Raw genomic sequence first — 25,522 nt, 5'->3', positions numbered from 1 at the left:
TTTACAGACAGCTTTGCTGAACTGTCTCTGCAGATCTCTTCAACTTCCTTTCATGTGGTGGTTGTGTTCTTTAAAAACAACCACTAAACAACCACTAAAAAAACCCAACAAAAAGCAAACAGAAAACAACCCCAAACTTCAACTGATTCCTAAATTAAATTGCATGTATAGTTAATTATAAAGGACATACTGCTTTAGCCTTCACTTGCAGAGAAAGGCTAAAGGAAATAATTTGTAATATAGTGATCTGTATACAGCTTCCATGCATGAAAACACTAAGGAATCAGACAGAAAGATAATTGTGTTCAGTTTGTGATGATATAGTTTTTATCTCTAGATTCCCTGTTAAGCAGCTGTTCTGTGGCTGGAAATGTTCAATTAAACTACCTACTCCCAAGAGGCTTTAAACTGAGAATAACTAGTTTTGGTGTACAGTTTTTGAGTAGAGTACTTCTCATCTGTGGGAGGAAAAAAGGAGTAGGTGGCTATAGTAATGAATAATCATGTGTGGTCAAACTCCTTTTTTTTTCCAAACTATTTTATATCAATAATGCATAAGTCTGAGCAAATAACAGTAAATGCTTTTTAAAGGCACAATTAAATACCAATAGCGTTTTGGTCTTATTCTAGAGTAATTAATGTACAACTTGGGTTTGAAAGATATCATTGTAAATTTGGAATCCAGTTACTGGTTTTCATTGTACAGCACTATTTTTCACTTGTTGGTACTGTATTGTTGGAACATTTTATTAAGTGATTGATCACAGGGAAGAAGATAATTGCCACAAAATGTACAGGATAAAATTGTATTAAAGATTTGTTTCAAAATGAGCATGGTCAGGTTTTCTATGGAACAAATCTGTTGCTTTTGTCTTGTACTCTGTCCTGCTGGCATGGTTTTCTCACAGGTAGGTTTGGGTTCTGTGTTTTTTCTCTATTTAAACCCATATTGGCTGCACTAATATTTTCTTTCTGTTTTTTTAAATAGGTAACACTTAAAGGATTTAGTCCTTTGCTTCAGTTTGCATACACAGCTAAACTTATTTTAAATAAAGACAATGTGTCTGAAGTCTGCAAATGTGCTGAATTTTTGGGTGTACACAACATTGAAGAGTCTTGCTTTCAGTTTCTCAAATTCAAATTTTTGGACTTTAAACTGGATCAGCAGGAATGTCCTAGGAAGAAGTGTTGTACACAGCGTTGTCAGAAAACGAACCCTAAAACAGGCAATGTGGATGACGGAGACCTGGAAATAGATGATGAAGCAGAAGAACTAGAAAAGGAATATATCCAAACTCCTGACACAAAGCTCTGTAAAGATGAAGAAAATGCTAAATCATCGCCCGCTCTCCAAGATAATGCCAATCAAACATGCGATCCTGTACATTTAGAAAGGGGTAGTGTTCCCAGCTTATCTTCTCAATGCCCAAAGTATAGGAAATTCCAGAAAGCTTTTGGAAATGACAAAGTTCATACTTCGGAGTCCAATTCCAGTATTAAAGACATTCAGGTGCCACCAATTGCAACTTTTCTTGAGAAGGAAATATTTGATAATGATGGCATACAAAAAGCTCAGGAGTGTGTACCTATGCAGCTGGTCTCAAAATGTGAAGAGGCTCAGGTAAAAATGGAACAAGGGGAGGAAGGCACCGAGAAAAAGGAAGAGTCTAAGAGAGATTCTGTGACTCGGAACGTGTCGTGTCCTATGGAGAAAATGGATCTTGCTGCTTTCCCCCAAAATTCTCCTGCACCTCATGGACTCAATTCTGTGTCTTTTTTACATACTTGTGAGCAATATGGTAACTTGAATTTCAGTAGTATGCAAAACAACACAGTCTTAGCTGAAAAAACTGTATCGGGTACTGCGCTTGGGAATGACAAAATTGAAAGTCAAGATGACATGCCTTCAAAGGTTGATTTGTGCACTAAGGAAGCAGCTAATGTTACACCAGCTGGTGATCGAAGCAGTGTGGAGAGGGAGGTAGCAGAACATCTAGCAAAAGGGTTCTGGAGTGATATTTACAGCACCGAAACCTGTCAAATACATTTACCACCTGCAGCTCCAAAAGAATGTTTTGAGCCCGTATATTCTGGGAAAAAATCAGAGTGTCCATGGCTGGGTATCAGGATCAGTGAAAGCCCTGAACCTTGCTCTCAACGAACTTTTACAACATTGAATTCTGTCAACTGCCCTTTTATAAGCAACCTTAATACTGAAGGATGCTCCAACAGCTCCGAAATAAGCAGCGGAGATTACATGCAGGGACAGCAACAAGAACCGTGTCCCTATAATTATGTGATAAGTTTGGGAGAGGATTCGGAAACAGACACTGAGGGAGACAGTGAGTCCTGTTCAGCAAGAGAACAAGAATGTGAGGTAAGAAAACCCTGGTGTATCCTTTGCTTCCCTGTCTCTTAAGGCCCTATTGAAAAACCTAATTCTGATTCTCGGGGCCAGGGTGGTAGTGGTGGTGATTGAGGTTGGTTGTTTAAAAAATCTGGAAAATGAAACTTGAACCATTCAGAGGTTTATATGGATGATCACTGTTAATTCAGGGAAACATTCCCCCCCGCCCAAGGATACTGAAGTGGTAGATTCTTGGGTATTAGATCTCTTCAGATAGTTTTCTGGAAAAACTTTTATCAGAAGTTGTGAGCGTTACACTGAGGCATGGACGTTCTGTTTTTAGATGTGTTTTTTGTTTACTTCAATTAAACTTAGGAAAACAAACTTCTTGGAACCTTTGTTTTATAGAAACTTAAGTTTTCTTGGTTGTATTCTGAGTTGTGGAGAAAAGGTGGGAGAAGTTATACTTCAGATTTTCTGTGAAATGAAAATTAAGTTTTCAAGCTGGCTTCAGTAGCTGTGTATTTAAGACTGCTTTAATAGTATCACCTTCTCTGAAACATACATTTGTTACTCCAACTGCTGAAATTATTTGGCACTTCTTTATGTCACTGCTTTGGCAGTGTTTTAGGCAGATGCCATATGTAAGTAGTCCAATACCAAAACATTTTACTGTATGCCTAGAATGATTTCTGTCACAGTTCTTAGAATTGTGGAATTGCAGTATGACTCTGTATGATGGATCATTTAATGTCATGAAAACTCAGTTGTTTTTAAAGCACTGGGGTTTTTTTCTTTTCAAGGTGCAAGGCTTTACTAAGACTTAAAGTGAGTGGAAGCTACCATCAATATAGAAAGTTAGCAGGCCAAACAAAAGTCCAGAATTGGTTAAATATATTCCTCATCTTTATATTATGGAGAAGTAGATGGCATCATTGCTGAGGGCAATACTCTATCCTTTTTCTTTTTTTTCTTTTTTTCTGCCTGTTGTCACTAGTGGTAGCCAAACACAAAAAGGGTTTCTCTGCTTGTTAAAGTAAATTCAGATCTTTGACCACAGCCAGCTAACATATTCTGCTCTTTAATATACTCAAATGTAAGGATGTAAAGTGTCTTTAGTTGGATACTTCATAAAATCTGGCAATTATTTTAGTAAAGGTAAAGATGTTTTTCAGTATTAATCAGGACTTCATGATCTATATATGTTTCAGAAGCCCCTGCTTCTGAATCTCAGGTGTGCACACAGCAGCAAGTGTGGTTCTCTCAGTTCTCCAGCATTAAGAATTACAACACAATACTGTAACTTCTGTATTTTAAGTATATGCCTGTTTCTGATGAACTTCTGCAGAAAACTATAGGTATAAAAATGGATGCAGGATGCAGTCTTAATAGCAGCTTAAGGGAAACTTTAGACTGTATAAGTGGTTGTTGACATCTGTTTTGTGCATGACCGAACCATAACTTATTTTCCTAGAGCCTGTCACCTAATTATTTGCTGCATGCATGGATAGATTTCATCCTACTCTAAATAGGCTTTTGAGGATCTAGTGTAAATGTGCAAAGTACTCAGTTATTTCACCTGTGCTTGAACTCATCTAGTTGAAACCTCTGGGTTTCATCCAGCTCACCTGATGGCTACATGAGCTTGCTCTTGTCTCAGAGTTAGGAAAGAAGATGGGTTGTGTGGTTAAGAATGCTTAAGATGAAAACTTTTAATTAGCCTGTTGGTGTTTGTGTATATCAGTTTCACATTTGATTTACAACTGTGTCTTACATTCTAGGTTAAACTGCCATTTAATGCACAGAGAATTATCTCACTTTCCAGAAATGACTTCCAGTCATTTCTGAAAATGCATAAATTGACTCCTGAACAATTGGACTGTATTCATGATATCCGAAGACGAAGTAAAAATAGAATTGCAGCACAGCGATGTCGGAAGAGAAAACTTGACTGCATACAGAATCTTGAATCTGAAATTGAAAAACTGGTATGTATTAAGTATTCATTACTGTTGACTTGAGTATTTCTCTAAACATCTTGACTGGATATTTGGCAGTAGTTTGAGAGTGAGGTGGCTTACTACTTTTTCTACTCAAGCTTGGAAAACTTGCTGTCAGGGAGTCATGTAGATTTTCTGTGCTTTACTCTAAAGTACCTGGTTTTTTCTTCTGTGGACTTGTTCCTGTTCAAGTAAAAAGTGCACCACAGCATAATTTTGGGGGAATGGTGTTTCTGAAGACCATCAGCATTGAGCTTAATTGTACAGAATGATTCCCAAACCATCATCCCACTGTACTTTTTCTGCCTCTTTCCCCTTTCTTGCTTTGTGCTTTTGTTCTTCAGCTCATGGTATTGCTCATGATCAAGTTTACAGTTGTCCAATTGTTAGTTGTGTAAATATTGTTCTTGTAACATGTAAACATGGACTGGTGAAATGTTTCCTGAGGCTTCAGCCTTAGAAATGAGACACTTGCAGAAAGGCAGAAGATACAGCAGAACTTGGGAAGATGCTTGTTTTATTAGCAGTTGTGTCTAGCTGAGGAATTAATGCAACCAGATTTTTCTGCAACCATCTGTTAATATGATTTCTGCTTTTAAAAAGGCAAATATGTAATCTAAGAGAAATGTGGATGATCTGAAGTTCTCCTAGTAAGAAAATTGAGTGGCTTTTTTTCTGGCGTTTGTTTCTGACCTGTTTTGTAGTTGATTGTACCATGTGCACTAAATAGTTCAGTGATTTAGGATTACCGTACTCTTAATTCTGGTTTATGGAGTATTTTAGACTTTATGTACATTAATTTGATATCTGCATCAGCTAGGAACATATGCAGTCATGTTACACCTTTCTCCATACAACTTTGGAGTGAAAAGGAAACTAAAAGTAGAGCAAAGTGCCGTGGGCCTAAAAACTTAGTTTCCTGAAGTGTTCCATCATCGTTCACTACATGCATTTCTGCAACAAAGGAGATAAACTTTGAGGGAAGGCCTGCAGTGCCATACAGTCCTGATGAGTTGACAGAGCAAGTAATTCACTGTGCTGAATGAAGATGATATTCAAGGAGGGAGCGCAGTCAGGTGATGGTGTTACTAATAGTTATACTGACTACAGAGAGAAGTTGCATTTCTGACAGTTCAGAACTTTCTGCCTGCGTTTGTTGTCATACTGTCATTTCTGTTCATTACGTAACTGTCAATATTGTGCAACACTTGGCGGGGTGGGTGGGTGGGCAGGAATGAAGAGGTTCATCTGCAAGATTAGACCTGTAGTTGACTAAGTGCTTGATAATCAAAGTATAATATCCTTTCTTCTGTGGACCTGTGCTAGAACAGCATGACTGTCTGCTGTTTGACAGATAAGGCTGTGCAAGATCTAGACGAGGAGTGTTGAGAATTGTGAGGTGAGGTCTGAGTTACGAATCGTGCTCTAGGCACAGACATGTTCCAGTTGCTTATTTTTTCCAAGTGTGCAGCTAAATATCTTCAGAACTTCCTGAAAAGACCTTGTTTGGAGCTGTTGAGCATGTCTGACTGCAACTGTTATTATGCAACATCAAACTTGTGTAAGTTGTGTGAAATACAGAAACTTTTAAGATCCGTCTAGGCATAATTTCCCGGTGGGTGGAAGAAAAGAGACATCTGCAAAAGGCATGTGGTGCATCCAGGTTGCTTCATGCCTGATAACTCCTGCCACAGTCTTGCTTCTCTGGGTCAGTCATGTGTCTCAGACCTGTTAGTCTTTGATCTTCTCATGGTATCCTTGTAATGTGGCTTTGAAAGAGGATAATATGGTGCAGCTGTAACTTTGAAAAATCTTGACAAGTGGATAATTCTCTGTGTTATAGCCTGTTAGGAAATACTGTTTGGCTGAATTACTCATCCTGACTTCCAGTATGGGTGGCATGTTGCGTTGTATTAATTTTTCATTGTTGCTTATCAGGTTTTTGTTCTCTCAGATTAAAGCGCAGTATGTGTGGTATGTTTATTGGGAAGTCCTTTATGTGGAACAGACTTAAGTCCCTGCATGTGAAGAGGCTGGAAACTGACAGGGGAGTAGCTTTGCTGAAAAGGACCTTGGTGGTTTGGGCAGATAGCCTTTCTTTCAGCCTGGACACACTGCTGACCCATGCTCAGCTTGCTGTCAGTGTCCTGGGCCAGTGGTTTGAGGGCAGGGATTGCACTCCTATGCTTAGCACGTGTAAGACTGAATGTTTTGCCCAGCTTTGACCCCTCCCAGTACCAGAAGTTCATTGGCAAACTGGAGTAAGGTTAGGTAAAGGCCACCTTTGGGATGGTCAGGCCTGGAGTACTTCTCTTATAGCGAGAGGCAGTGGAAACGGGGCTTCTGCTGGGAGAAGAGATGGCTGTGGGAAGACCTAATAGCCACCTGCCCATATCTATGGGGAAGTCCTCAAGATCATGTAGCTATCCAGAGTGGAAGCTCTTCAGTTTCCTGGAGGGTAGTACTTTGCAGCAGGTGAACAAGAGAGATTGTCATAAATTAAAATGGGAGGCTTTAACTGGATACTAAAAAACACTTTTTTTCCAATGGGGAAGGCAGGCAATGGAGCAGGTTACTGACCAGGGAGGTTGTGTATGCTCTATCCTTGGATGTTTTCGTGACGTGACTGAGCAAAGCCCTGAGCAGCCTGATCTTACTCAGAGCTGACTTTGTTTGAGCAGGAGGTCTGACTACAGACCTCCTGAGATACCTCCTCACCCAAGTGATTCTGTAAAATTGAAAGTCTTTATATTAAGCTCTCCTGTATTGACGAAAAATTCTCTTTGATGCTGAATCTAACTGTTATCTGGGAGAATGAAGTTTGGTCATTTCTCTTGACCCTCTGTACTGATGATTTTTGACCCCCACATAGTCTTTGCTTGTTGATCTTTCAGGTGAACCTACGTATTCTTGTTGTTCACCAGTGTTCCATATCTAAGAATAGATGCAGGCCGCTCAAGGAGGTGTTGGCTTGTCAGAAACAGTGCTTTCAGAGACCTGTGTATATTCGTGTGCCTTGTACTTTCTCACCTCAAAGCTTTAAAATGAGGATACTTGTAAGGGAGAGCAGTGTAAAGGACAGCTGTCCTCCAGAAACAGTACTTTCCTGAAGATTCTGTAGTTCAGGAGGAGGATGTGTCAGTGAGTGACATACTATAAGCTGTGACCAAGAAAGGTATTTGGGATCTTTTTATATATGCTGTAGCAGGGAGAAGAAGTGTGTGAACTAAACAGATTCTTTACTAGGATAACCAAAAGATCTTTCTCTTTGGTCATTATTATGACTTCAAAACTAGCTGGTATTACTCTGCTGTAGTCGTATAATGCTGCTAAAATAAAACAATAATATTTAAGTGTATTAATCTGTTAGTAAGTTCAGATGGGAGTGGGGAATTTACACTGGAATAACTGTTTCTGAATGTTGAAGTTTGTGTTAAAAGCAGTCTAGATAATTTCATCAGTCCATAGTACACAGTTGAGTGCATACCCAAAATGTACATAAAGTGATTTCAGATTAGGAGATCTGGCAACAGCTGCTCCCAGCGTGCTAACAAGTAGAAGTTTATTAGCTAAGCACTCTTTCTAATAGTTTTAGGCAAAAAGGACTGGCAACAACGGCTTCTCTTGCAAAATGCCACTTAATGTTAGTCAGTTCTTTCAAAAAAAAATTGTAGAGGTTTCAGTATGAGTTTCTCCTGCAAAAGAGGGTGTGAGGAGGACTGAAAATAATTAAGTTTTCTAAGAGTGAATTAACATACAGTCCCTATGATTAAAATTTCTTTCTTAAAAACTATTTAAAGCTTTGTATGTCTTCAAAATTTTGCCTCTTCTTTTAATTAATTATGGAACTAAAAATGTGTGTGTCATGGCATGTTTGGTTTTTTTTTGTTTTGTTCTTTTCTTTAAACTGCTTCATTATGGTCCTGGTTGTTTCCGGTCCTTTGCCAATTCCTTGTTTTTTCTTTATTCCAGATGTTGCTTATTTCTATCACTAGATCTGTTATCAATGTCCTTTCATCTTCAGCCAGTTGTATCAGAAGTCTCAGAAAAATTTGACACTAAAGTAGAAGCAAAAAAAAAAAAAGCTAATTTAATGAATGATACTTTTTTTTCTACTTGGTGTTCATTAGTGAATTGTAATCCCTTTCACTGCTGTGTTTGGGAAATCCTTTTGCGTTATGTAGCTAGATTGTAAGCTCTTCAGAGCAAGGACAGTGTTATTTCATGTCTGAGAGGTATCTGCCACTCTTAAACATGTTATCTGTGTAATTAAAATGCAAGCATTCAGCCAGTATTCTGTTCCGATAGTAGGTTACCTACCTAGTGGTACCTCTGTTTTTGTCTCTTCAGATCACTAATCTTACTCCTCGGTCACTCTACTTTAAATTCTTTAACTTCCAGTGTTCTAGTCAGTGCCATGAAACACACCAGATTGCTTCATATCCAGAGAAAATATTTTGTTTACAGTTTTAGCATGTTTTCTTTCTTTGACTTTCCTATATTCTCTATTTACTTTGGAAACTCTTCAGTCCATTGTTTGTTCTGCAGTGGACTTGGCACTTGAGAATTGAATTTATTTTCATCTAGCAGAGTAGTATCAACAGTAAAAATGTGATGTCTGGTTTTTAAAATATAAATCTCTATGAACACTGCTCTGCTTATGTTTCGTTGACCCAGTGGTAATGGTTTAAATGTGTTACCCTGCAGAATTGGTGTTTGAGGAATATTTATAGTAAGCGAAGCTAGGTTTAATTTATTTAATAACTACAAATTACTCTCTTGGCTGCCAGCGTGAGTTTTGTAAGAGCTGTATGTCTGAAAAATCACTTCAAGTAGTTGAGTCATTGATGCTTCAGGAGTGATTAGGATTGTCCTTTTGATAGGCATCTGATTGTGTTGCCGCCTTATTGCCAAAGTGCTTCTGTTTCAGCAGATCAGATTAGTGTTAGTTTTGTTTTAGTATTGATAGAAACACAAACCATGTTTTTTGTATTAAAATACAGACTAAAAGGCTATTTTTCTATTTGCAGCAAAATGAGAAGGAAAACTTGCTGAAGGAAAGAAACCACATTTTGTCAACTCTGGGTGAGACAAAGCAGAATCTGACAGGACTTTGCCAGCAGGTGTGTAAGGAAGCAGCCTTGAGTCACGAGCAAATACAAATACTTGCAAAATATTCTTCTTCAGATTGTCCACTTTCGTTTTTATTCCCGGAGAGAGAACGAACACCTCCATCTGATAGCAAGCTTGTGATACCGCCATGTACAGAATTAGCAGATGGCCTTTCAGGTGTTACATCTACAAATGAGCAGAGTTCTTGTTACCAGTGTGTGAAAAGTGTGTGTGATGCAGCATATGATCAAGTACAAGAACTGCACCCGGTTTCTGTAAGAACACTGGAGAAAACTTCGCTTGTGGAACAGTGTGGACAGAGCAGTGGTATCACAGACTTCTGTCAGCAAATGACTGACAAATGCACTACAGATGAGTGAATCTATGCTCTTCCTATTGCCAGCCTCTCAACATTGCAACTAAAAGAGATTGAGCATTATTGTAAAGTAACTTTCTAAGTGAAAGAGAAGGTGAAACTACATTGACAATTACATGGTCATTATATTACTTGGCAAGCTTTGGGTTTGCTCTGTGTAGTTTTAGAGTGTAATTTGTCTGTGTCAGCCTAGGAGCTTTTTCCTGTGTGGTAATACCAAGGAGAGTTCAGAAAGTTGTTGGAAAGTATAAACTCTGTGCACGGATGTTTATTTGCAAGGAAGCTTTCAATTCGGATCTAGAGCAGTCCTCACTCTGACTTATGCTACAGTACCTAATGCCACTCTGCATCTCAAGAAAAGCCTCCTAACAGGTGTTTATGCACAATGACTTATATACCTGGAATTCTTATCTCTTCAAGATTTCTTTTTTCCTGGTAGACAAACCTTAAGAATCGTATATAGCTCTGTAAATGTTTATTTTGTAGATGGGTTAGGATAACATGACAGTATGAGAAGATTCTGGCAAGTGTACTCTGGAACAGCTCATTGCTTCCTGTTGTTGCTATCCTTGTACCAGAGCCAGCTTTTGTTGAATATATGCCTTTGTCTTAGCTCTCCAGCATGTAGTTAAGACAACTGGAACAGCAGAGGTGCTGCAGCTTACTGTTCTCTTCTCTAAATTTTGTGGGAGGCATAACAACGTACTGGGAAAGGCAGAAGTTTGATGCAGTTCTTTGATTCGTGTGCTTTGTGCATCCCATATGCTTGCTAAAAGTCATTGCTGTATTGTGACTTACTGTCCTAGCACCTTCAAGCTCGCTGCTGTTTGTGATAAGTTGGAATCAAAGTATTGTGAAAGTTTAAGGAAGACTTTATTTTTTTTAAGGTATTCGGGCACCAGATTCTTTGACTTCAGTGCCTAATTGCCTAAAGAAATTTACAAATATATTTGTTCTTTGATCACTGGGACCAGTAAAGATAATCTTCAGAATTTTATTCTTCAGGATACTTTTATGGCTAAATCTGTAGTATGTTTTCAATGGCTTGTGCTATAAGTGTAAACATATAGAAGGTATAATAAGGAAATGAGCTGGAGAGATTTCCTTTATTTACTTTGTGAAGGAGGAATTCAGCCACTAAAACAAATCCCTGTTTCCTCAATTTTTACATGGCAGTGGATGCATATCGTATACCAATGATGCTTTGTTATTGAGATTTTATTCTTACACCAGAACTAAGTATTGAACCTCACCACAGAAAACTTTGGTTTTGCTGGTTTACAAAACATGAAGAATCTTGTACAAGCCAGTGGAATTCTTCATTTCCTACCTCAGAATGTATATTAGCTTTTTGTGTCTTTGTGTGCATGTACAGTAGGCAGCAACTAAGCAAAGGACTGTTGTAAATACTGCTTTGCAGATTTATCTTGCAGTGAGACAAAACTTGTTCTTGGCAAGGCTAGCTCTTCCCTGTCCCCATAGGTAACACAGCATTAATAAATGTATTAAGACTAAGCCACTTATTTAAAACAAAACTTAAAAATTTGACAGATTTCAACTACTTCTCATAACCAGCACATAATACAAGTGACTACACTACCTCACCTATGGGATTGAAAGTTGATTCAAATCTCTAGTGATACCCTTGGATTTTCATCATGTAGTATTATTTTAAGGGCAAATTTTATGTTAATAGAGCATAGCTTGTATAAATCACAGTGCTTGCAGTAATTGAAATTCAGAAATAAATACTATGTGGCAGATACCATGAGAGTTCTATTGCTTTGGACATATATTTTCAGATAACTGAATTGAAAATCCTTTAAAAGACTATCATTGATATATGTTGATCCTGTATATGTATTTTCTCCAGCATCTGTATATGCCTGGTTAACTAATCTGCCTCCCTCCCAAGTGCCACCCTGGGCAGTGTTTTGCTCCTAAGTCTCCATTTTAGTTAAAAAAAAAACAAACAAAAACCCAACAAAAGACAAAACATAAAGTCCCAAACCTCTCTATTGTCCATACATAATATCACTTTTTAAAGCTGGTGATATTCTGAAATGATGTTGATAATAACATTAAAGCATTGTCCTAATAGTACACATCTTCTGAAATGGAATTCCTTGGGTTAAATGTTTGTTATAAAGGGGTGGAGCACCTATGCAGAGAATGACTGGCTGAGAACTTAAACATAGCCAGTGGCCCAAACCCCTGCCACACTTGGCTGTGGATGTTGGAAAACAAGGTCGGTGATGACCAAGTTCAGAGGCTGGACTGTCCACCAAAGAGATGTGCTCCACTGCTGCAGTCTGGTGGTCAGCCAGGGTCTGAATTCCACCCAGCAAACAGTGCAGGGCTTCCAGTGCAGAAATCATGGCTGACATTGACATACAATAAAATTCATATCTTGTTTTTAAAGCTATGATGAACTTGAAGATTAAGGGTAGATTTTTGCCTAACCAGCTGCATCTAAATAATTTTTAAAATATTTATTTAATACAGTAGACCTACAAGTTGCATGTTGACTTCTATAGCCTATATCATCAACTTGCAAAAATTAAGAATGAATGACAATTTTATGATAACAGAATTCTCAGGTAAATGTTTTGGAGTTTCGTTGTTTGTTTTTGTTTTTCAGTAAAGAAATACTCAATTTTGAAATTGTAAAATACTTTGTTAAAGCATGTTTTAAAATACTTTGGACAAACTATCTTAAAGCCATAAGGGTATGGTGGCATACAGATTGTAAAATAAACAGATAATTACAACAGTTGATTTTGTATCTTTCATAATTCAGTATTTTCTAAGACTACAATAAAAACCACTATCCTTTCTACAAAGGCTTTTCTTTTTTGTACAAGTCTTTTGCAGCAGAGGTCTTTACTGGTGTGTTTGTTACTCACTTATGTAGTACTACTAAAACATTTCTGAAAACAGTAGCAAAGTAGTCCATATAGTTGATAACTTCTTAAATATACACAGTAGCAAATATTACTGAGTTGGAATAAATTTCCTGGAAGGTTATTTGACTTTTTTTGTGTCTTGTTCTGTTTGAGTGGGTTTTCTTTTCTGGGGAGCTTTATTTATTTATTTTAAGGGAAGGAAGATGTAACTGGCTGATTAATGGGATAGTGTAGGGTTTTTTGGTCTAGAAAAAACTTGGAGGTGATGCTTATGTGTGTAGTATAGATCAGCACGTGAAACTGAGCTTTACCGTAGGGGAAGTTGTAATGGTATGTATGTTTACTAAGCTGCTCAAGAAGTATGTTTGTAACTGAAAATCTGCTGGGTCCTGTTAAATAATCAGAAGGATTGTGGAAAAATTACCCCTTGAGAAACTGCAATTATAGTAAGAAACTGCATTTATAGTAATCTTCCTCCGTACCTCCTAACAGTAAGCTGTAATACTCGATCTAGCCTTTCAGTGTTGTGTTTGACCTTGCTCTGAAAGCTTTTCATTAGAAGTCTCCCTTCATTTAAAGTTTTTTGTAACCTGTGTGTTTGATGCTTTCAAGTCTGAAGTTACTCAATCCCACCAGCAGACCCTTTCTTAAAAGTTGAAATAGTCTTTTTTGGGGGGGGAAATGCTGGGAAGCAAGATGATTATGAGGTTCAACTTCCTGCTTATAATTGATAAGGCAGTAGAAGCTGTGTATCCTTTCTCCAGGAGAGTTTGTCTTTGGATTGTTAGTCACTTGGATTTAGTCAGGGTGTTGTGTGTTTCTTGACTTTAAAAAACCAAGATGTTAGCCTGCACAAGAATGTTCGTGTGGTTTCTCTTTGAGGAAACATAAAATCTTGATACAAGAGTCTGTGACATGGTTAAAACTCCTCTTAATATTCGGCAGGAAACAACAGCATGAAAGCTAAAAGGTATGTATGCCAGGGATCGGTACTGTACAGTTAGTTCTGCCTCTGGGTCTTTTTTAGGAAGTAAGAAATAAGGAACTGCTGATAACTGGCACCCTTTGTCAGCTGTGGATTTTTATCTGAGCATGACCAAGCTAAGTGAGATTTACTTAAAGTGAAATAGCAAAGTTTCTCCAAAAGCTGTGAGGAAGATAAAAGCGCATACTTCAACTGAAGCATTTTTTTGAACAAATATCTTTAATGCTTTTCTGACAGAGGTTTGAACATAAACTAGTTGATCTTTACAGAGCAAAGTGAATGTTGTCCCGTTTTAGCACTGAAATAGAAGCTGGACAAACTTGACCCTGATGCAAGTTTGATATTCTGTTGTTTGCATGATGATGTTTTTGGTTTTTTTGCTTTTATTCTTCAAAAGAATGAGCCTCAAAACCACAAAGCTACAATTCACTAGCATGTATAAAGGAGGATTTTGATATTGGTACTTGCTACTGGTTGAATATTTTTGGACAGAACTAAAAGAAAAAAGGATAGGAAAATGAGCTATTATAGCAGAGGTTTGAATAAGAGAGACTTCATGAATATGAATATTGTTAAAGCCTATTTAATCATGTATTATGGTGTCCAGGCCTCTTAAATTTGTATACACTGCATTAAGCCTTTTAATTGATATTTGCAATTTTAAAAGATTAAAAATAATCTGACAGATTGTGGGCACTAGCAATATTTTTTTCCCCCCTACCTCTTGATAAATGGGATAGGGCAGGGAAAGCAGTGTTGGGAAACCTTGGGGACCAAACGTTTAGAAATGACAAGGATATTTAAACAAATGTTTCTGTGGAGAACGAGGTGGTGGATGAAAGTCCAGGTAATGGTACTTGTAGCTGGGAAATGTTTTGCTGTGTCATGGGTTTAAAAATAAAGAATGGAAAGTACTGTCCTGTTGAGCCAGGAGATTCAGGATAGAACTTGTCAAGAGTACATGCTGGCACACACCCCACCCCACCCCCACCCCCATTTTTTTTTCCAGCTTAGAGAAGGTAGTTTTACTTCTCTATCCCTTCTCTACCGTTTTGAAGAAAAGTGGAAGAATATAATATATATATAATAATGGTCATTCTGAATGCACTGTAGCTTTCTAAGGATGCTATTTAAAAAAAAGCTTTCATATATGCTAGGTATTGCAGGCATACATACAAATAATCAAAAGTCTCTTTGGAATAAAGAGTAAGGGTTGTGAGATATTCCAATAACAGGATTTGTAAAGTACAAGATAAACTATAGTCTTATTTTTGGTTTTAAGATGATGTTTTGACTTGCTACCTACCATACACTTCATGAAACGCATTCATAACATGGCTGTGGGAGGGTAAAAACATCTTTAGACCATAACTTAACATAAAGCTGTTAGGATTGTATTGTCTAAAATTAGGTTTACTTGATGCTTCATATATTGCCTCACACTTAAAGATGTTATTACCAGCTAGTGTGCTAAGCAGTAAATATATATATATAAAAGAAAAATACTTTCCCTGAGCTCATTAGAAGTGCTAGTGTCTGCTAGACAGCTGGATTGACACACATCATGGAGTACCTAGAATGTTCTGTGAGCCATGCCATCTATGTAGGATTTAATGTGTCATTGTTTTCCTGACTGCATTTGGATCAGTTTTTTTAGAGGAAACCGAGGAGCAGAACAGCTGATATGATACCATTCTGGCAGTGTCAAGCAGAGAAAACTACGTTGCGTGGTCAAGATGCACTAGGAAGTCTTGAGATTGTTTGTAAAGTTCACTAGAAGCTGAATATTTGCTTGTAGATAGTCTTGAACTGCAGTTCTTAAAGTATTGTGTGCATGTAGTGGGTTCTTTCCCCTATCGTAGACTAGTTTAGGTTGGAAAAGACCTTTAAGATCATCAACTCCAACTGTTAACTTGGCACTGCCAAGTTCACCACTAAACCTGTCTCTAAGCTCCACATCTCCACATCTTTTTAAATTGCCTCCAGGGATGGGGACTCAACTGTTTCCCTGGGCAGCCTGTTCCAGTGCTGGACAACCCTTCCAGTGTCAGCTAGTGAGAAGCTTTTTCTGAGTGCTACAGCCAGTAAAGAGCTTCCAACTTTCTGTGTATCTATAGATGTATTTTAAAAAATGAGGATACAGATGAAAACTGTCAATAAGTTTTTATAGGTTCTAGTAGTAATTTAAGACTTGTAACTTGTGCTTTTTTTGCTAATGAAAAACTTATTGGTGGTTTCATAACCTTCCAAAATTAGAAGGTAAAAATGAACATATTCATAATGCCTATACAGGACATCAGAAAAGTGTCATCTGCTTGTGGGATTTCAGTCAGAACCGAATTAAACAAGGAATTTCTTTGTTTGTTCTCTGTGGGTGGTTATTTTCTGTGTGGTATATTTTGGTTTTGTTTTTGGTTTTTTTAAATTAAAAGTTCAAACAAACCACCAGAGGAAATAAAACCAAGAAGTGTCAGATTCTGGAAGGTAGAAGTCTGTAATTTACAGGATTTCCGCATCAAAAAAATATTTCTGTTATTTTCTTAACAGGAAAACAGGTTTCTAGTTTTGTTTTCATGGAAATTTATCACAATTTCACTTTTTAAAACTCAGATTTCTGCAAAAAGGTATATAATTTTATGAAGACACTCTTTAAGACTAGAAGAACCTTGATGTCTGAATAATTTGGGATGTGAATATTTTGTTTCTGTAACAGTTTTCTTCCAAGCTGCTGATGCCTGGTTTGAAATTAAGGGCTAGTGAGTGTCTTACATGAGTAATAGAGATTTCCAAATCTCTCTTTCATACTGTTAAGAACCTGTTTTTCAGGAGTGCTGATGTACCGTTGCTTTTTCTCTTACTTGTGCCCATGATGTGAACAGATACTTTTGCATCAAAAAGACCGGTTGATTTGGCATGGGGTGGTGGGGACAAGGGCAACCAACTAGGACTTAGGCCAACCTAGGACTCCTTATGAAGGTCTCGCTGATGTTTGAAATGAGGCCCTGAGTCTTGGCGTGAGCTAGAATGCGAGCACAAAAATGTGTTATGTGCATCCGTCCTTCATCACATGGCTTTGGAGAAGCCTGGATCGTTTTCATTCTACGGATGCTGCCTATCCAGTGGCTACTTTTATTTGGATTGTGCAGTCGATTTTCTTCTTTAAACTACAGATGGCAGCATGATGCCGCGTACTGCCTGCATTAGGCCTTCTCAAAGTGAGAGCAACTAAACTGACACTCGTTGGTTTTTAAAAAAAAAAAACAAACCAACCCAAACTACTGGCAAAGTGAATTTAAATTATTTAAAAAAATAATTTAGGATGCAAATGTCAATATCTAGCTTTTCAATCTGCAAATCCTATTTAACACTCACCTTATGTATTTCAATGTATTAGTGATGCAAATGCGGCATACTGATTGCTGATGTTACTATGTTGAATTCAGGTCTGAATTCCAAGAGCTTACATTCTGTCCATAACTTAATTTGTGAAGTGTCTCATATCTTACGGGCTTGTATTCGAGAGAAAAGCAGTAAAAATAATTAACAGAATATTTCCGGAGGCTTTCTGCATTGTGAATATACTGAAGTTGCAGAGTATGCTGAAATTTGCCTTGGGGACTGGCCTAACAGTGTTTTAGCGCCGCCTTAATATTAAATGTGCTATTAGTTCATGGAGCTTACGTTACTTATTTCCTGAAAGAGAAGAGGTTTTTAAGTCCTGTGTCAGCACTGGGCCTTTTAAATATAAATAGGGACAGAAATAGATGATGGTTTGAAAATCAGGCTACTACTTTCTAAGTCATACGAGTTTGCTTTAAGAGACTCAATCTGATGGCATCCCTAGTTTGTGATCAAGAAATTACGATCTTGCCACCTTGTGCACGCTGCACAGCAAGGTATTGGGAGGTAATTTCCACAAACGAAGTTGAGGATTATTCTGTTCCCTCTTTCCCCCATCTTGGTGGACTCTCTTCTTCCTGGGTGCTGCTCTGAAGAGGGAAAAGGCTGTTTTCAAACAAGCCAAATGGTACCAGGTGATGCCAAGTGTTTGGTATAAACAAACAGAACGAACCAAACTTTGGAAGAAAAGATTTGCTTTTACACATTTTACACAGCATCAGCTGCAGCTTTCAGTTGATGCTGTGTAATGCTGCTCACAAAGAAAAGGGGCAGAAGAAGGAATTAGTTGAGGTAAAATAGAAGATGCCTACATTTAATTATTTTGTTGAGAAACTATGTTAGTATTCACCTTGATGTCAGTATGCTAGATTAAGCCTGAGTGTAAAGAACAATTGAGAAATTACAAACTGTCAGCTGAAGCTTTGTGTAGTCCTTAAGCACTCGTATAGATAAAATACTTGAAAACTCAGTAACACACAGATGCTAACAGTAACTTCTCTCATATCCTTTTGCCCCCCCTTCTCAGCTTAAAAAAAAAAAGAAACAAATGCAAACTTGTTAGTTCGTGTGTATATGGCAAAATTTTCTGCCATAATAATACCAAAATTGGTTACATTTATGTAGCTCTTCCTATAGACACAGTAATAAAAATGCTTTTAGGGATACCAATTTGCTTTAAAAATGACAATCTAAACTAGAAAACAGCTTTGTTTTTGAACAATATATAGAAAAGTCTTTATTCTCAATGTATTAAAATGCAAATGGTAAAAGCAAGGCTGTACAGATGTCATAAAAAGAAAATCCTTATTTCAAAGCTGATTATTACTTTACAGTTGCGAGAAATTTCCCAAGTAATTTAAATGCTTTTTCTTAGTAATGGAAAATGACCTGTGTATAATTCCCATCTCAAAAATAGCTTAAAAAAATCTTTGAGCTGTCAAAAATTATTTCAACCCCATCCTAAAATCAAAAGGTTATGGTTCAGCCCAGAGAATAATACTGGACTATAAAATGCTGAAAATGTAGCCTGAAACACTGATGAAACCAAGCAATAAAACAAGACAGCACATTAGTCCTTCTTTACTATGTTCCCATTATATTGATCTGAAGATCTGGTATCTGATCCCAGAAATATTGTTTGTTGACTGGATTGCCCTGTGGAGCTCTTAATGGGAGAAAAAATAAACTGGGGGTAGGAAGGCTCAATGCTGCAGCTGAGGCACTTGCCATGCCATCTTTCCAATACTTTTGGAGACTTCTTATGGCTGAGATTTTGCTTGTAGGCTCACAAATTTAGGAAATCTGTCAATCAAAATAAATGTTATGCCGAGAACTCAGCTGCTGTGCATTGTTGGGAGTTTGGGATTTGAGGTGGTGTGATTTGAAGCTGAGGCTTAAGGATCCAACAGCTGCTGTTTGGAGTTGGCATTTTGGCATTACAACTTTTTGATGTGCAAATTCTTCCAGGGAAAATACCTCCGGGAGAAACATGATCTTACATACTGTTGCAGAAGGCACTGCATTGTTTAAATTGTTCATTCACAGCCATCTTCTACAGGTGGCTTTTCACTTGAAAATAGTCATGTTGGTGCTGAACGTGTTGTAGCGATCTATGTTAAGTTCATGTCTTAAAAAAACAGTTCTTGGATTTTTGTTCTCCCATTAGAAAACAAGTTGCATCAGCTGGAGACAGTGGCTCCAGATGATGCATTTATGAATGCTTGAAAAAAATACTTTAAAAGTCAAATTTAAATTTTGGTGGTTTAAATTTTCCCTTTAAATCTCAAGTCAGCCTGAGCGATGCTGATGAGTAAGTTTGATGTCTCTTGGCACTGCAATGTCTTTTATGTGCAGAATCACTGATTATATGCTGATAGAAGTCAGCTAGATTGCAGACCTTGCTTCCATGTTGTTAGCTAGCTAATGAAGGAAAAAACCCACCCTTTGCGCAAGCTTCCTGGTTTTGTAATGTCCTTTTTGCTTTTCTCTTCTCCCGAGTTTGTGACAAGTCATACAAAAGAAGAATCCTAATTCTGTGTGTGCTGCAGGACCATCATCCTGCAGCATTACCTGTCAAGTCTATGAATTAGTAGGATCCAGGACTATACTCCCCTCCCTGTTCACTAGAATGTGATTTATGATTTACTTTTTACAAATCAGAAAAATATTGTGCAAGACTTAAGAGAAGTCTTGTGCTTTTGCTGATACTATTCGACTATTTTTATCCCCTTTAAAACTTACTTCATGCTATTCATATAGGAAGTAAAACACATGAAAAAGTGATGTAATACTACTCATGACTCCTCTCACAGTTTTTAAGATGATGGTTTAATCATTTCAGGTTTTTACAACTGTAACTCTAAATTATAAATTAGACTAGGTATGGTATGGGTTTTTTGTTGGTTTTGGTTTGTTTGGTTGGTTTTTTTTACTAAATGATGGTCATCAAAATAAGTGCTTTTGTGTTATGTTCCGTTGTTCCCACTGTCTTCAATGTTCCAATGAGCAGTCAAGGATCTAAATGGGTAAACTATTGTGGCAAGGCAAACTACATGTGTAGCTCAGGAGATACAGCTTCAGCATCCACTGCCTTTCCTTCCTTCACAGATAATCGGAAGCAGGGAAGACAGCAGTCATCACTGTGGCCAAAGTCTACGGGCCACTTAGAAATCCCTCTTTTTGTTGAGGCCAGATCTGCTCTGTAATGGCATGGAATTGTTGTCACCTCTCGTCTGGTCCCCTGGTGCATGCGATGCATGGGTTTCAGCTGTCTTATGCGGAAGGCTGCAAGCATGGAAATCATAAGGCCAGGTGTTTTTTCTTCAGCTGTGCTCTGAGGCTTGAACTGTCTCATGGCTAAGTAGTGTAATATGGCTGCAATGTTAGCGGATCCGGCAGGAGGGCACAAAAATGTAGGTTAAAACGAGGCTTTGCAGCAAAATTGCAAAATAAGTATTAAAACAATTTGAAGCATTTTGCTAACTGGAAAGGATTCCTGTTGTTGAGGTACACTGAATGAACTAAAGCTAGCTTGAAAAGCTCAGTGCATATGCTTTCAAATTCTGTGCTCTTCCAGGGGTCAAGAAACTGAAGAAGATTGGGAACAGTCATTGCAATAAGCAGTTTGACTGCTGCACAGAAATATCCCTACCTAACTAGATGCCTAGTAAACTCCAAGATAAAGTACCTGTGACTGTGCATAATTTTGCTACTGCCATCAGTGATGCTGGCAGAGGGATTTGGTTGCCTAAAGATAGGCATTCAGTACTATTTCATGTATGTGGATCTCCCATACATTGTACCTTTACATGTTGCAATGGAAAGCTGCTAGTCAGCCTAACAAAACTGGGAAAGATAACTTTAAATGGTGGTAGTGGAAGCTTTGGCAGCTCTCCAGCTTCATTCAAGGGAGGCTGGAAGTGGATGTAGGTACTATAGTTTAAGGACTCAGTGGTGGTTTTTCCCAGAAGACTTGTCATTCCAGGAATCAGATTAACTTCAGCAATGGGAACTTCAGATTGAATGAATCAGAAGAATCACAAGTTTGTGAGACAAAACAAGAATTCTTAATTCAGGAAAAATGAATCAGGAAATACAGTTGAAATTAGGGGAACCTACACATTGCTAAAAGGAAGTAGTTCTTCTTGTGTTGTATAATTTGAGATGGACAATTTTGGTGTTGCATTTTAAAGGCTGTTGTAAGGCTGGCTTTGAAACTGGACTACCCACCTATCCAGATGGTGAGCTTGGAAGCAAGCCTTGGTAGCTACTGAATGATGCTTTCATCCAAGTGTACCTCCACAGGTCTGATAAGTTAGTACACCCATAGTTCAACATCAGGCCAAGTGGAATTGATGGGCACATCCAGACAGCCCATAGACATTTATTTCAGCTGGGTGAGATCAGTGGATCAGAAATCTGCTGAGCTTCTAGTGACCCCGTGACTGTTCATCAAGAGCCTTCTTGGCATAGTTAGAAAGACGAAAAGAAAATCTGAAAAAATCATAGGGAGACATCTTGTTTAGTTAAAGCTTTATTCATTGTAGTAACTGTGGACATCAAATATTCTGAAAGTGTTAGACAACGGGATAACAGCTTCCGTGAAAAGCAGATTAAGTCTCCGGGGTTTGTATTTCTCAAGTATTCCTCAAATAAATCTACATTGAATTGAATGCTTAAAAAGCAAGGTCTTGTTCCAGTTGGGCATTTTGTATAGCGGGTTAATGTTGCCAGTTGTATGTTTCAAATGTTAGCAAATGGATTTTCACAAGTGCTGCAGAACCAATATATATTAGCTCCATAGTATGTATTAGTAAACTAAGCCTGTAAGCAGGCCAATTCGGTACTTGAGGCTGCCTAGTGTCCAGACAGTTGTCTTATATCTGCTATACCTTAAAGATTGTCAGCTGGGCCTAGAAGCTGAGCTGAAGCTCTAAGTTTGACCCTCACCATCCCTGTCTACAAGGTACTTGGCTGCATTTGAGCATAGCAAGACTGTGGGGAGCAATCCCATAGTTCAGCTCTTGACTTCCTCCTACTGTCTGTTGGCTGTGCGCAGCATCATGTCTAAAGGAAGAAACAAAACCACAAAAAATAGATTATTATAATTTGATCTATTTTAATGTAGGCTTTCAAATAAGAAACAGGTAGAGAGAAGGAAAGTTCATGCAGTCATTTGAAACAGGTGAGTCCAATCCTTTAGTCTTAAGTACCACTGAAAGCCTGATTCAAAGAGTTATTTGGTTCGAAGTTAAAAGGGAATGGAACAAGAACTGTTTCATTACTCTTTCCTCCCTCCTCTTTGCAAAGAAACCTACTTAGTAAAGTAAGATTCCCAAGGAAGAGAGCCAGGGGTAATACAGAATTATAGATGACAGCCACAGCCAGGAAGAATCAAGTATTGAATACTTCTGTTTGTAATAGTAGAACCTGAATTCAAGGAAATGTCTTGTTTCAGAAGCTGAAGGTGAAAGACCTCTGCCAGTTCTGACTGGGGAGGGAAGCAGAGGGTGACTGCTGTTAGGCTGATTTCTTGGTGGACTGGCACCTTCTTTTCTTTCTCCATCATGTTGTAGATGACCAGTCTGTTTTGCTCAAGCACACTGCAGGAAGGGCATGTGTTACCATGGATTTGTGTATGTGCAGCCACTGTTTGTTTGGGTTTTTTTTATAAATATTGTGTGAGGAGAATGATGTTGAGAAAAGTTACTAAAAATTTGACATGACAAATTATACTTTTCATCTGATTTAAGAAAAAAAAGCAGTAGAACAATAAGAGCATCCGAACAGCTAATAAATAGCAAAATTTTAATATCAGCTGTTTTTTTCATTCTACTTAGGACTGCCCAATCACATGATGATTTACTGACTTCACTGCTAATACTTCCAGAAATCATAAGAAGGATGTGAGAACACTTCTGAATATTTACAGAACACTTCAACTTCTTCATTTCTCACGTAGGCAAACCCCAACTGTAACTTCCAAAAAAACTGAACAACCAACTTCTGTTTTAAAGATCTCCTTTGTTATTCACACTAGATCTTCATGTTCCTTTCAAAGACCAAGAGTTGTGACAGGAGCCACTGCAAGAAAAAAAATATCTTACCAATTTGGTGACAGTAATAGACCTCTTGCTAAATATGGAGATCATTAAGTGGAGCTGTATATACTTTCATTAGGGAAGGAGGAGAAAGGTCTAACCTGTGTTGGTCAGGGTTGTTTCTAAAAAGTTTCTTAACCCTGAGCTATCTTCCTCAAGGGAGGGAAGATGATCTCATCTTAATCCTTGGATTATGTGAATGACATTTATGCTTACAAATGCACTGCATAAAAGCCATGATGTCAGAAGCCATGCTGGAAGCATTTTTATTCAATGAGGAATTTCTTTCTGTTCATTTGCTGGTCTGTATAGAAAATGTCTTTTCCCTTTTGACCTTTCCCCCCTCTAAATAAAACCCCAGATAATTTTTGCTATTTTGTCCAGCTGTATGTGCTCTTTAAGGAAACAATCCAGATTAAGAAAAGTTTAATTCTAGCTCACTCGCATCAAACTAAGTTGAACGTAGTTCAAAACTCTTACTGAACTTCAGGAAATTACTTTCCCATAGACTTTGCCTCTATTTAAGTTATTTGAATAATTCAGAAACAGATAAACCAGGATAACATGATGTAAAATACAGTGTTTCCAGGACTATGATGGAGAGTGTAAGGAATTTAAAATGAATTGTGAAATCAAGATTGTTGTTCTCCTAATGCATCTGATTAAGATTTTCGTGACATTAAATGCCTTCAGCTCAGCTATGTGCAGTGAAAATCAACAACTGTTTGCTCAGGCAACTCAGACACATGGAAATTTCCATACAAGACAGGGAACTCAACACGGGGAATAAATGAAGTTCACAAAAGGAGAGGTGACTTTTTCTTTTATCTTAGGTCTCTCTTGCAATTAGCAATGCCTGGTATCCACTTGCTCTTGCGTGAATTTAGTCACTCATACCGTAATGATCCTTCTCCTCATGCTAAGCCTGAGACAAAACCCCGGAGTGGGGCTGTCTTGCTGTGGCAAAGTGAGATGAATTACTGGACTGGTCACAGGGAAAAGCAGCCTGGTGTCCTAGAAAGCTTCTAGCCCAGTGCTCCAAGGACCTGGGTCCAGGGTCCTTGCTTTGCCTTTTCAAATGCTCTGATGCTGGAGGTTGCATGCATGGTCCAGCTGGCTAGAAACACTCAGGAAGAGGAAAGGAGATGTCATTGTACCTTGTGATGCCTTGCATGTCTGCTGAAGTGCTGGTTTAAAGTCTTTTGTGAGCTCCCATAAGAACCCACAGTGAGGTCCCAGCAACTGGGGCCATCTAAGGTGCCCTGATTTAATGGCACCATAATCTCCTCTGAGTACTAAATAGGTTTAAAGGTGCTTCTTGATGTGTAAGAGCACCGGCCGTCTTAAAGGAGTTGCTGTATACATTTCTTGTTTAAAAAACCCTGTCTCTACTGCGAAGAATTTCCAATAAAATCAGACATGTTTGGTAGGTGTATCCTCACAGATTTGTTTTTTATCGGTAAAGACAATTCCTTACTTTGTACATAGCATTTTGTTGACTCACCTTTGTCTTGTATATTGTGTGCTATTAAACCTGAGTAGGCACTGAAGTCTGCAGATGTCTCTGGTGTTCTAGAGGTGAAGGAAATCTGAATATAGCTCTCCCTCTTCTGTGAGGAATCTGAGCAAAAGAGAATTATTTTCCCATCACATTAACTATGTTCTGAAAGACCCGCATGCAGAGGCTCTGATGGATTTCAGTTCTTCACTGAAGAGAGAGAAGGGTTTCAATTCTTCTCTGTCAGAGAATATTTACGTACTTTGCCTTTTCTCCTAAGACCTTCCTACAGGTTTGAAATGACTCTCACTTGCTATTACTGTGGGAAGGAGAAGGAAAAGGGGAAGTAAACAGCTGTCTACCAGAGGCAGGTCAGGGTCCTCTAATCTTCCATTTTATACATATAAGATTAAAGATCTGCTTTGAGTTTTGATTAAGAATGCAAAGTTAAAAGATTAAATACCAGCAAGCCAAATTAAAGAGGTTTAAGTCAATCTCAGAACTCATCAAAGGACCAAATTTTTAAGCTGTCATTACAACACAGGATTAGCGCAAAGCTTCCCTGAAGCTTGATTTGATGTCCTTCAGTCAACAATGTTACTCTCCTTGCAGTTTTGTGCGCTCGGCATAAAACCAGCTATTGTCTTGTATTTAGAGCTCATCTCACCCCTATCCTTCTTTGACTTTTTCTTTTTTTATACCTGTGTCCCAGTTAATCTAGGAACCCTACATTTTTTTGTGACCCTCAGTTTATACTCCAGCAGAAATGTATTGGTCTGTATTATGCACTGTCACGAA

The 25,522-nt window shown here is 38.1% G+C and overlaps 1 protein-coding gene across 3 annotated transcripts in view; it reads left to right on the top strand.

Moving 5' to 3' along the window:
- BACH1 (BTB domain and CNC homolog 1) overlaps positions 1-24,655 on the top strand; it is a 44,635-nt gene extending 19,980 nt beyond the window's left edge. For 2 of the 3 annotated variants that reach the window (XM_055701440.1, XM_055701437.1), the window contains 3 exons: positions 989-2,377; positions 4,129-4,335; positions 9,378-12,867. In XM_055701440.1, coding sequence (XP_055557415.1) covers positions 989-2,377; positions 4,129-4,335; positions 9,378-9,839 — 2,058 coding nt within the window. In that variant the 3' untranslated portion in view covers positions 9,840-12,867. Of the gene's footprint in view, positions 1-988; positions 2,378-4,128; positions 4,336-9,377; positions 12,868-22,965 lie in introns of those variants that run through there. The other variant, XM_055701441.1, reaches the window with a different exon arrangement.
- Positions 24,656-25,522: the final 867 nt, after the last annotated feature.

This window comes from Falco cherrug, chromosome 2, assembly GCF_023634085.1.
Source record: "Falco cherrug isolate bFalChe1 chromosome 2, bFalChe1.pri, whole genome shotgun sequence".
Taxonomy (NCBI): Eukaryota; Metazoa; Chordata; class Aves; order Falconiformes; family Falconidae; genus Falco; species Falco cherrug.
This window is presented reverse-complemented; position numbering and strand designations above follow the sequence as displayed.